This window comes from Zingiber officinale, chromosome 6B (genome assembly GCF_018446385.1).
Source record: "Zingiber officinale cultivar Zhangliang chromosome 6B, Zo_v1.1, whole genome shotgun sequence".
In the NCBI taxonomy this organism is placed as follows: Eukaryota; Viridiplantae; Streptophyta; class Magnoliopsida; order Zingiberales; family Zingiberaceae; genus Zingiber; species Zingiber officinale.
The window spans coordinates 121221864-121235003 of NC_055996.1; the positions used below are offsets into that span (position 1 = coordinate 121221864).

General features: G+C 34.1%; 1 protein-coding gene across 1 annotated transcript; it reads left to right on the forward strand.

The window, feature by feature from the left end:
* Positions 1 to 632: 632 nt before the first annotated feature.
* On the forward strand, positions 633 to 4652 carry LOC121989296 (probable methyltransferase PMT17). The gene is made up of 6 exons (XM_042543242.1): positions 633 to 919; positions 1957 to 2636; positions 2731 to 2941; positions 3150 to 3447; positions 3579 to 4046; positions 4116 to 4652. The coding sequence occupies exons 2-6, from the start codon at positions 1962 to 1964 to the stop codon at positions 4336 to 4338; spliced, it is 1875 nt and encodes a 624-aa protein (XP_042399176.1). The 5' UTR covers positions 633 to 919; positions 1957 to 1961; the 3' UTR covers positions 4339 to 4652.
* Positions 4653 to 13140: the final 8488 nt, after the last annotated feature.

Here is a 13140-nt window from a genome sequence, read left to right on the forward strand (position 1 = left end):
ATCTTATTCATCGGTGAATAATATTTATGGAATTGAATATATCACTTTAGGATTAATTAATTCAAAGAATTAAATATCTCGATTAAAATAAATTTATTTAATATATATTTTAAAGTCTTACAAATTATAATGATTATTATATTGGCATGGCATGATTTAAAGAAGAGCCGACGAGGTTATAATGACATCAAACAGAACTTTAAACATAATTTCCAATAAGATCCATACGTGTTCATCACAACAAATCCATAAATTTATATTATTTTTTTTAAAAAATTATCTTTAATTAAAAATAGGTTAAATTTTGATAATCCAAATTCTTTACTTTTTTTTAAAAAAAATGTAAGTGCTTATTTGCACTTTATTTTTTCTAATTCGTTGAATAAATTGATTATAATTTAAAGTAAAAAAAAAGAAATATTTTTCAATATATTTTTTTCTATTTCTGTTTCTACACAGGAAATTTAATTTTGCTCAGAAATGCTTTATATTTTTCAAAATAAGATTTTTTTATTATAAATTTATTGAGAAGTAGAAAAAACTGCAAATTAACGTATTAATAAAACATTAAGATCATATATATTCATAAATTAATTACATAAAAATAAATAGGCCCTCGGCTAATTCCTCAGTGAACATGGTGGCAACACAAGAAAGAGAAAGAGAGCGCTCCATGAAACGAGAGCGTTCGGAGGCTGATAACTCTGCACAAAACCCGGAGCCCGAACCCTATATCTTAGCTCTTTTGCAGGAACGACCACAGAACAAAACGAAGAAATAGAGAGATCGAAGGAAGGCGGTGTGGAATTTGTTGCATCATCCTCAATCAGGTCGTCTGGAAGGCGGAAGCTGAGTCTCTTTTAAGTTTTTGAAATCCGACCAGGGCAGGGCAGGGCAGGGCAGGGCGGCAGACCCACTGGTGAGCCCAATGCTTTCACTTTATTCATCATTTTCCAGTCATTATGCAGCTTTATTCATCAAGATTTTATCCGTGGTTGTTCATTTTCGTATTTGATCCCTTTCTTTCACTCGAAGGATGAATGCTTTTCAGAATAGGAAAGGTGGTTGTTTCTCCATCTTTTATGAATCAGAAGCTCCTCGAGTTGGCTTTCCAACATTTTTCCCTTTTCGTGGTTTAGCGGTAATCTTGACTTGATTAGGATGCATTTATGAGATCTTCCGTTGCTCAATCTTTTTCAAAGAAAAAAAAGTCGGAAATTTGGGCTCTCCTACTATTTGATCCATGCCCTTATTTAACTAAGATTATTTCTTTCCTCCATATTGCATATCTCTCAGTGGTTGTATTCTCTTTTTGGGGTTCTTTGGAAATTTATGTGGCCAGTTAATCTGGATCTTGTTTAGAAGTATTTTTCTAGTCGAACTCATGGTAATTTGTTCAACTTTTTTGTTCTGTCCCTTCTCACATCTACATTGCAGCTAATTTACAACGATAAAACCTTATTCTGCTCCAGTCTCAGTATCTGCATTTCCTTGAGAAATCTACCAATGTAAGGTTCCTATTGTGATCCGACACAAGCATTTCCACTTAGGCTGTTAAATTTTTATCTCTCTTCTGGATGTTGAAATGTAATGCAAATATTTCCATTTGACCTCCGCAATGCTGTTAGTAATACTGGACCGTTGAAAACAAAATTAAAAACAAGTGTAAAATAGAGTTGAAAATAGTAAGATATATCTGCTGGATTATTGGTATTAATATGTTCAAGAGGATAAAAAAAATCTATAAGGAGAAAATTTGAAACAATTATGATCAAAATTGTGAAGGTAGAGAGCGACAACTCTAGTTAACACATCTAAAGTAACATAAAAATATTGATATTAATAAAAAAATGCATTCTCACAAGAAGTTGAGATTTGATTTTTATTGGTTTATATGAAAAGATTTTTTTTTTTTTTTTGTATTATCTTAGTACACTCTGAAATGAATTTTTACAGGTCTAATGGGAAAAGAATACCCGGACTCTCCTAAGATCCACCAGATGGAACTGAAGAAAAGACGTGTAACACATATAGTATTTGTCACCGGCCTATGCGTTTTATTTTACATTCTTGGTTCTTGGCAAAACAACACCACTCTCACTTTGAATTCCAACTCCAATTTGAAGAAAGTTGAATGCGAAAATGACTTTCCTCTTTCTGCAATAGCAAAAGAAGAAACTCTTGATTTTGAAGCTCATCATCAGATAACCCTTGAAGAAACAACATCAGCAATTGAGAAATTCCCACCTTGTGCCCCCAATTTGACTGAATACACACCTTGTGAAGATTTCAGCAGGGGAAGGAAGTTCCCAAGGGAGAAGTTGGCATACAGAGAGAGGCACTGTCCTGCAAAACATGAGCTCTTGCTGTGCCTAATTCCTGCTCCACCAAAGTATAAAACTCCTCTTAGCTGGCCACAGAGCAGGGACTTTGCTTGGTATGCCAATATTCCTCACAAAGAACTCAGCATTGAAAAGGCAGTTCAGAACTGGATCCAAGTGGAAGGTGAGAGGTTCAGGTTCCCTGGCGGTGGGACGATGTTCCCTCTTGGTGCTGATGCTTATATTGATGATATTAATGCTCTCATTTCATTGGCTGATGGAAAAATCAGGACTGCGATTGACACAGGCTGTGGAGTAAATGTTTCTTCATATTCTCAAATGAACTTTATTCAGATTAATATAATGTTTTCATTGGATGGGCAAAGAGTAATTATTTTTTCACTTGTAGGTAGCAAGTTTTGGTGCTTACCTTCTGAAGAGAGATATCATAACTATGTCATTTGCTCCAAGAGATACACATGAGGCCCAGGTGCAGTTTGCATTAGAGCGTGGAGTGCCAGCTATGATTGGGGTGATGGCCACTCGACGATTGCCTTATCCTGCTAGATCATTTGATATGGCTCATTGTTCTCGGTGCCTAATTCCTTGGCATGATTATGGTAAGTTAGATTGGCTCTTTCATACATATGAAGATCCAGTTCTTATCTACTGAACTGAAAGTAATTCAAGTGTAACCTATAGTTCCTACCTTACCCTGTTGCTAAAAAACTTATTGGAAGGTAACCAGATTGAGCATATAGCTCTCATTCTTAAGGTCCAGTTAACATGAGCTGACACAAATTTTGTTGGTTTTTTTTTCTATGATAGATGGTTTGTATCTAATTGAAGTTGATCGAGTTCTAAGACCTGGTGGCTACTGGATTCTGTCTGGGCCTCCAATTCGCTGGAAGAAGTACCATCGGGGTTGGGAAAGGACTCAAGAGGATCTCAAGAAAGAACAAGATTCAATAGAAGAACTTGCTAAACGACTTTGCTGGAAGAAAGTGATCGAAAAGGATGATCTTGCAATCTGGCAGAAGCCCATAAACCATGTTGAATGTGTAGAAAGCCGGAGAATCTTCAAAACACCACACATTTGCAAGGATCACAATGCTGATGCTGCATGGTAGGAATTTGAAGTCTTTATCTTAATCCCAAGATGATTTTGGTTTCCTTGCTAGACCAAAAAGACTATATATATCATATATTGTTTTTCCCTAAATAGCTTCTAAATAACCTGAATAATTATATTTCTAGGTACAAAGAAATGGAGGCTTGCATCACCCCATTACCTGAAGTGAGTAAACTGGATGAGGTAGCAGGCGGTAAAGTTGAGAGATGGCCTGAGAGAGCATTTGCTATCCCACCTAGAATAGCAGTGGGTTCAATTCCGTCATTGACTCCTAAGAAATTTGAAGATGACAAGAAGTTGTGGAGAGATCGGGTGGAATATTACAATAAAATCATCCCTGCTTTGTCTCATGGGCGATATCGAAACATTATGGACATGAATGCCTATTTGGGAGGATTTGCAGCAGCTTTGATGAAGTACCCTGCATGGGTGATGAATACAGTCCCTCCAAACTCAGATCATGACACCCTTGGGGTAATCTATGAGAGAGGATTTATTGGAACATATCATGATTGGTGTGAAGCCTTCTCAACTTATCCAAGAACTTACGATCTCATTCATGCCAATGCCATTTTCAGTATTTGTCAGGATAGGTAATAAGCTTTTATAGAAATCTTCCTCTTTTTTCTTGAATTAAAATTTTTTGTAAACTTGTTCAACAGGTGTGACATAACCTACATTCTCTTAGAGATGGATAGAATATTGAGGCCAGAGGGTGCAGTGATAATCCGTGACACTGTGGATGTCCTCACAAAAGTTCAGACTATAACAGACAGGATGAGATGGAAGAGCAAGATTATGGACCATGAAAGTGGACCATTCAACCCTGAGAAGATCCTTGTGGCCATTAAGACTTATTGGACTTTTGATGCCTCTACACAATAGTGATTGATAGAGGTTCAATAAAGATTCATTCTGTTTCTTCCTAGAAATCAGCATGCAAATTCAAAGCTGTTTTTTGTGCCTCTATGGAGGTTCTCATATTCTCTTCTTCCATTTTGCTCATTTGGTTCTTTGAAAACTGTGGTGAGAGGAGAGATGATACAGAGAAAGATCCAGATATCTGTTGTTTTAGAATTAGATGAAATTCGAGAGAATTAAAGTGGTTTTGGAATTGTTTCATTCACTACTGATTTGAGAATTCTATGCTGTAGTTGTTATTAGCGCAAAATCTGAAGACATGTTCAGTCTTTAAGTTTAACAATCTGGGTTGTTACTAGCGCAACATCTCTGTTAGTTTGCAATCATTTTCTTTTTTATGTCAAATGGCGGCCAAAGGCCTATAATTTCAGCATTTCATCTGTAAGATTTGGACCTGACTCATGGTGTCTCCATCTTCATTTTTTTTTTCATTTTTACGGTGGTGAGGCACCTGATCAAATCCAGTTGTCTCAATTCAACATAGAATGTTTTTTGTTTATTTTTTTTACTCCGGGTTAAGATAGGAGTGACAATTTCTGACTCGAAATGAAAACATGATTCAAATCAAACATTAAAAAAATGAAGTTAAGATCAGATTTTATAGGGTTCGGGCTGACTTAATTGGCACGGTTAATAAACGTATCGTGTTCGGCTCAACTTGAAATGACTTGATTACAACTAGCGAACTCATTTATAAAGATTTTTAGGCCGGGCTCAAATTGGATTATGGTTGAGTTCGAGTTAAAATAAATATATTTTTTTTTTATAAAATAGGTCTTTTTGAGTCGGATTTTGGTTGAGTTCGGATTAAGATGAATATGTTTTTATAAATATGTCATTTTGGGTCGGATTTGAATTGAATTCGGATTGTGGGTCATTTCAGGTTGGGTTTAGGTCAAATACAGATAAATGGGTTGAGTTCGAGTCGAACAATTTGATTCAAAATATTAATTAGGTCGAGTTCGGATTTTCATGTTCCAACTCGTCAACCCGAACCCCGACTTGAATTGTCACCCCTAGGTTAAGCCAATTAGATTGTCTTTAGGATTTAAAGTTTGAGTTATAGTATTCAAGTTAAAAAAATTTTAAAAATATATTAGATGCTCACGAGGTATATATTTAGGATGCCTAATAATATTTTTTATTTTTTTAGCTCTAGGGCTAAATTAATTAAATTTTACTTTTATGGTTTAGGGGTTGGGTTACAATTTTTAAGCTAAATAAAAAAAATATAAAATTAAAAAAATTAAGTACTCACGTGGTATTATATATATATATATAAAAGATTTAAAAAAATATTAAAATAAAATTGAATTGAGGCACTAGATCAAATAAAAAATATTATTAGACACTCTCAATATATACTTCATGAGCACTTAATATTTTTTTTTAATTTTTAAATTCTTTTTAGCTTGAACAATATAACTCAACTCATTCATGAGCACTTAATATTTTTTTAATTTTTAAATTCTTTTTAGCTTGAACAATATAACTCAACTCCTAAATTTAAAGATAACATCTAATTGATTTAACCCGAACTAATAAAAAAATAAATAAATAAACATACTGTGTTGAATTGAGGCGCTTGGATACGCCTCAATACGGTAAAAAAAATTTGACGAAGGCGCCTCCAATATATTGGAGGCGCCTCGAGTCATGCCTGAATAATTTCGTAGCGAAAATCCGTAACTTAACATATATATATATATATAGAGGAGTGATCTCCTGCGCGCTCGCACAGTGGGCGACTGCACGCGCGCAGGAGATCGCTCGTTTTTTTTTTTTTGATTTTTTTAATATTTTAAATTTAAAAACTTAATTAAAAAATTTAACATTTTCTTATATAAATTTTTAATACCTTAATATATCCCCTCAACATATTACAATACTCAATAAATGCTTAAATTAATTTTATTTTAATTTTTTTTAAAATCAAACACTATAACCTAATTGGGAAGCCTAAACCCTAGAGGTAAAATCTAAAAAAAATAACTTTAACACTATAACCAAAGCCTGAACCCTAGAAATAAACTCTTAAAAAAATATTTTATTTTTTATTTTTTTTCAATTACTTTTTAATTCATAAATAAAATAAAAATAAAAACAGTTGTTATCCTGCGCGGTGTGCACAGTTGTGCACTGTAGCGTCACGCAGGATAACAAATATATATATATATATATATATATATATATATATATATAAAGCAAAATTTGAAAATATTTGTTTTCTATTAGGTTAAATGGCTCACTTGCTATTTTAAATTTGAGCAATCAAAATCGATCTCTATCAAGATGTGGAAAGATACTCTTTTCATAATATTATTTTGCAATATAATTTTATTTTCAACTTCAAAAGTTTTGAATCTCGAAATCACCGTCTCAAATAATAATAAAAAATAAATATTTTTCCAATAAAGTTATGCACGATAGAAAATTAAAGCATAGATCATATATATAGTCTAGAAGCATAACATAAGTTCAAACAAACGCAGATGCGTGCCTATGCACCTCTAGTTGTCCAGAGGTGCACCATGCAAAACATGACCAAGTGTTGGTCCAGTTATCGATTGTGTTCCTCGATAATGTAGCTTGAAGATTTGAAACATTCGCTGAGTAATAGACATTTCCGATTGCATTCGAAGACAAGAACGAACTTTAATCCACACGACTTGGTTCTAGGGCATTGAAAGATGTTCGTTTCCTCCTCAGTTGCACCAAAAAAGCACATGCTTTTATCTACGATATTTGGCCGCGTATATATATAGTGAGTCTTGAGTCGTCCTTGCGATAGTAACCAAATTGTGAAGGCATGTTTTGATTGATTGTAGGATTTTCATATTGTTAGATTATATATATTTATTTGTTAAGATTATATATATTTATTTGTTTATATCTGTTAGAATAATTTGATTTTTTTTTGTTTAGGATTTTTTAACTGAACTATATATAAGACCTTATATTTTATATTTATAAGAATCAATTTTGGATTCAATAATATGATTAATTTTTTCTTCTTCTTAATTTCTACATGGTATCAGAACGGTTATCATTCTCTGATCTAATTTTTTTTACTGCTCCCTGTTATTACTTTCTGTTACCGCTGTCATCTCCTATTGTTGCTATCAATATTGGTGTCGATACTCTTTTCTACCGATTTCAACGCCGACGCTTTTTTTTGCTAATTTCGACGTCAACGTCCTATGCTGTCAATTTCGGCGCCGACGCTCTTTTCTATTACTTTCGATGCCGACACCCTATGTTACTGATTTTTGTATTGCCATTTTCTATTGATTTTGACATCGACGCCCTGTGCTGCTGATTTTTACATTTGACATCCTTTTCTACCTCAAATTCTTTGTGTTACCACGGGTCATTCTGACACAAGTTTTTACGGATTGTACAAATGTGTATCCTTACAGTTTGGTTATTCTGAGCATTATTCGTTCTATCATCATGTCTGGTTGTGCAGATGTTTCATGAAAATTTGATCCGTATATGTTGGAGTAGTTTCAACAGTTCCTTACTTCACAACCCTCTGCCATGTCAGCTTCCTCTCATATAGATTTGTTATCGTCTGGTATTTCAGGTATATCTTCATCCTTATGGATTTTGGACTCTGGTGCCTCTCATCATATGTCATTTAATTTATCATCTTTTATTTCTTTTTCTCCCTGTTCATCTATATCTAGTGTGACAGCTGATGGTACTCCTATGTCATTAGTAGATATCGGTTCAATTGTTATATCTTATTTATCTCTTACTGATGTTTATTATATTCTGAGTCTTACTTTAAATCTGTCAGTGCGGGAAGCATCCGACGATCGAACTCGTATTTTGATAATGGCAAAGGATTCAAAGTTAAGATGTTTAGTGATCTAACAAATCTGTTAAGTGTTTCAGGAAAAGACCTAACTTTGGTTAGGCAAGGTAAAAATCCTAGGGGGTGGTAACCCTAGGTCATAGGGAGTGGTAACCCTATGCGGAAAGTCTTGGCAGGTCGAAGGCTTCAGGCAAAAGTCCTAGGGGGTGGTAACCCTAGGTGGAAAGTCCTGGTGTCGCGAACCAGGTGAAAGACTGGATTAGCCGGGAAGCGGATGTCCAGCAGAAAGTTCGGAAGCTTCGAGTGCTGAGCAAAAGTCTAGTCGATCTGGAGGATCGCACTGGCAGCAGGTAAATCTCCTGAGTGGAGTAGGTGAGGACGCGTTCCCCGTAGAGGGAACAGTAGGCGTCTGGTCTACCTAGGGTTTCCGGCTGGAAACCCGAAGTCAGACTCGGACAGTCCGGAGACTGTCAAACTTTCATATTCATACTATCTTTATGTGCTAACTTTGTGCTGCAGGATATTTTTGGGATTAACATATCTTGCAGGGACCAAAGTGTAAAATTGGCCTCGGATGAACAGTATCGAGGCGCCTCCATGGAGCTTGGAGGCGCCTCGGGTGCAAAACCTGAACTGGCTACGAAGCAAGCTTGGAGGCGCCTTGAAGGAAGCCAAGGCGCCTTGGACAGCTTGATGAAGGCGCCTTGAACCTAATAAGGTTCGACCAGTTCAGCCCTTATCTCTGCGGCTGACTCGGCTCATTCAAGGCGCCTTGGTGAATAGTAGAAGGCGCCTTGAACACCCTTTATAAGGGATCTTGACCAGCAGCTCAGCACAACAATTCACAAGCTTTCCTTCTGCTGTGTGCTGCTCAAGAGTCGATTCTAAAGTGCTGTTGCAGTCGTCGACGACCCGAAGCTTCATTTACTATTATTCTGTTGTCGGTATTATTTCAATTTCAGTTGTACTTATTTCTACTTGTACTTATTCATGATATTTTAGTTGTTGCCCACGGAAAGCGATCAAGGATCGCGAGCCTTCGAGTAGGAGTCGATCTAGGCTCCGAACGAAGTAAACGACCGTGTTCTTGTGTGTTTGTTTCTTTTTTATTCCGCTGCTTTAATTACTCGACGAACGTTTTACGATTCCGATAATCGAACGAAATAGCCGCGAGCGCTATTCACCCCCCCCCCCCCCTCTAGCGCTTCTCGATCCAACAATTGGTATCAGAGCAGGGTAGCGTTGATCTGGTGCAACCACCAATCACACAATTTTTCGCAGTGTTTTAAATTTTTCGGAGTCAACTAAAATTAGTATTCTTACTATATTCCAGTTTTTTTTCGTTCGTATCGATCTCGCTCGAAGTTGGTGCAACACCACTCGTGTTAGTTCTTTTTCAATTCTTTACTCCCGCACTGCGAATCCAAGATATAGTCTTCGGACATATTTTTTTTCCTTTTTGCATATTCTCTTAATGGCCCAACAAGAGGGTTTCAGCACCGTCCGTCCCCCGCTCTTCTCCGGAGAAGATTTCGGGTACTGGAAGGGACGGATGGAGACGTTTCTAAAGATCCAGTTCGAGATGTGGATGATCATCCGAACTAGATTTCAACTACCGACCGAAAAGATGATCATCCGAACTACAAAGTCTCCAAGGATTTATCTTCAATAAAATTAGATGAATTATTCTGTGAGTTTGAATTACATGAGCAGACTAATGCACAGCCGACCGAAAAGGGGGTTGCTTTGATTGCAGGTGCTAGTCGAACACGCGAACCGAGAGCACGACGAAGAACTGAACTTGAATCGGAAGAAGATCCCGACTCAGACGATGAAGACGATGAACTAACAACCGAGCTCGTGAACCTCGTAAAGAAGCTCTACAAGAAGAAGAAGGGCTTCAACAAGAAAGATCTAAAGAAGGTGGTACAAACCAAGGAGGCTCAACCAAGTTCGAAAGGTAAGTTCGAAGTTATCTGCTACGGGTGCAACCAGAAGGGACACGTCAAGGCCAACTGCCCAAATCAAAAGGAAGCTAAGAAGTAGAGAAGGAAGAAGGTCCTGAAGGCGACGTGGGACGAATCTTCTTCGGAAGACGATGACGACGAACTTGATCAGACAAGCCTACTTGCTCTGATGGCCAGGGACCAGATTGACAGATCCGAGAGCGAGAGTGAGTTGGAGGCCGAGTCCGAGCGAAGCCACGGATCCGTATCCGATTCCGAAGGGCCAGATCCCGCTGTAAGTATCCCTCGTCTAAATAATCTAGTCAATTATTTGTTACGCAAACTAGCTAAGTCGAACCTTAAGGTCAAGTCACTTCTAAAGGAAATAGTAGTCCTTAAAGAAGTGACTAACTCTAAATCATTACCTGACCAAGTTCAGACTGGAAATTCAACTCAAGTTCAAAAACTTGAGGAAGAAAACTCTGGTCTGAAAAATTAGGTCAAGAATTTAAAAAATACTTTAGAACGGTTTTCCTTAGATTCCAAGAATCTTGATTTAATTTTTGGGACACAAAGAGCCGTTTATAATAGAACTGGGCTAGGATACAAAACCAAAAAGAAATATAAATCTTATTTATCCTTAATAAACAAACCTAATAGTAAGGTAATTCAAGCATGGGTCCCCAAGTCCAAATTGGTCAATCAAGTTGGACTTGGTCAATACTGGGTCCCGAAGGATCAAATACACTACCTCGATAGGCCATATCGAGGCTATGATCCAAGGGGAGCAAAAAGAAAAACGATATTAATTAAACAAACTTAAAATTCAAAATTAAATTAAAAAATTAGAAATTAAATTAAATTCAAAATTCAAAATTAAATTAAAAATTCAAAATTAAATTAAAAAATTTGAAAATTAAATTAAATTCAAAATTCAAAATTAAATAAAAAATTTGAAATTAAATTAAAATTTAAAATTAAATTAAAAATTTGAAATTAAATTAAAATTCAAAATTAAATTAAAAAATTTGAAATTAAATCAAAATTCAATCAAATAAAAATTTAGAAAGAGAATCCATAATAGCTGGCACCCCTAACTAAACTACCCGACTGGGTAACCGAACTTAATCTACCCGAAATGGGTAAACAAGAGTAGACTACCCGGCAAGGTAATTAAGGTTAGAAAAAATGGGCTAGGTTTAACTTGACCCACGGTACTGGTGAAGTTTTTGGATGATAGTACGTTAGAGAAGCTTGGGCATCACATGTCTAGGAAGATATGGCTTCGACCTGGTGCATTTGGCCAAGTGGAACTGACCGAAGCTACCCTTAAATGGATCATAACTAGTTAGACCAAGGTTTAGTATTAAGTTCAATGGGTAGGACTATTTGGAAAACCTCGAAGGCATGGTTACTTTAATGAGTTTCTTATGACTCACCATAGCCTAGAAGTTTATCCAAAGAATGTCTATTTGTTGAACCCAAAGCTAAACCTGAATCTAACACAAAGTTAAACCAGACCCTAAAATTCAACCATAATTCATCTCACAACAATTATAGGATACCCTGATTGAAAATTTAGATCAGGTGAGATGACTAAGGAATAAAAATTAATTCAAATTAAATTTGGAATAAAACATAAAGTCAAATTAAATTGGGAATACAAAATTATTTTCAAAATTAATTAACTTAAAATTATTTTCAAAATTAATTAATTAAAATTATTTTCAAAAATTATTTTCAAAATTAATTAACTTAAATTATTTTCAAAATTAATTAACTTAAAATTATTTTCAAAACTAATTAACTTAAATTATTTTCAAAATTAATTAATTAAAATTATTTTCAAAATTAATTAACTTAAAATTATTTTCAAAACTAATTAACTTAAATTATTTTCAAAACTAATTAATTAAAATTATTTTCAAAATTAATTAACTTAAAATTATTTTCAAAACTAATTAACTTAAATTATTTTAAAAATTAATTAACTTAAAACTATTTTAAAAATTAATTAACTTAAAATTATTTTCAAAATTTAATAAACTTGAAATTATTCTCAAAATTAATTAACTTAAAATTATTTTCAAAATTAATTAACTTAAATTATTTTCAAAATTAATTACTTAAATTATTTTCAAAATTAATTAATTAAAATCATTTTCAAAATTAATTAACTTAAATTATTTTCAAAATTAATTAACTTAAATTATTTTCAAAATTAATTAACTTAAAATTATTTTCAAAATTAATTAATTAAAATCACTTTCAAAATTTAATTAACTTGAAATTATTTTCAAAATTAATTAACTTAAAATCATTTTCAAAACCTAATTAACTTAAAATTATTTTCAAAATTAATTAACTTAAAATTATTTTCAAAATTAATTAACTTAAAATTATTTTCAGAATTTAATAAACTTGAAATTATTCTCAAAATTAATTAACTTAAAATTATTTTCAAAAATTAATTAACTTAAAACATTTTCCAAAAACTTTTCAAAATGTAAATTTAATCAAACATCTCACAAACACTCATGGGATTAATTGATTGCTAACTTAGATTGGGTGAGATAAAAAAAGGAGTCTACTTCAATTAAGCTATCTTTGAATCCATTAAAAGGAAACCAATTCAACTACTTCATGTGTAGGAATTGAATCAATGGATGTTGGATAGTGGATGCTCCAGACACATGTCTGGAGATAAGTTGAAGTTTACTAAACTCAAATACAAGAATTTAGGATCGGTTGCATTCGGCAACGACGGTAAACTGAAAGTAATCGGGAAAGGTAATATTGAACTTAGTTCTGACTTCATTATTCGAAATGTTTTATTGGTTAAAAATTTTAACTTTAATTTACTAAGTATAAGTCAATTGTGTGATAGTGGATACTTAGTCAATTTTGACAAATCTGGGTGTTTAGTTAAAAACATCGAAAACCCTGAAATCAGACTTAAGGGACTTAGAAAAAATAATATCTATACAATTGACCTATCAA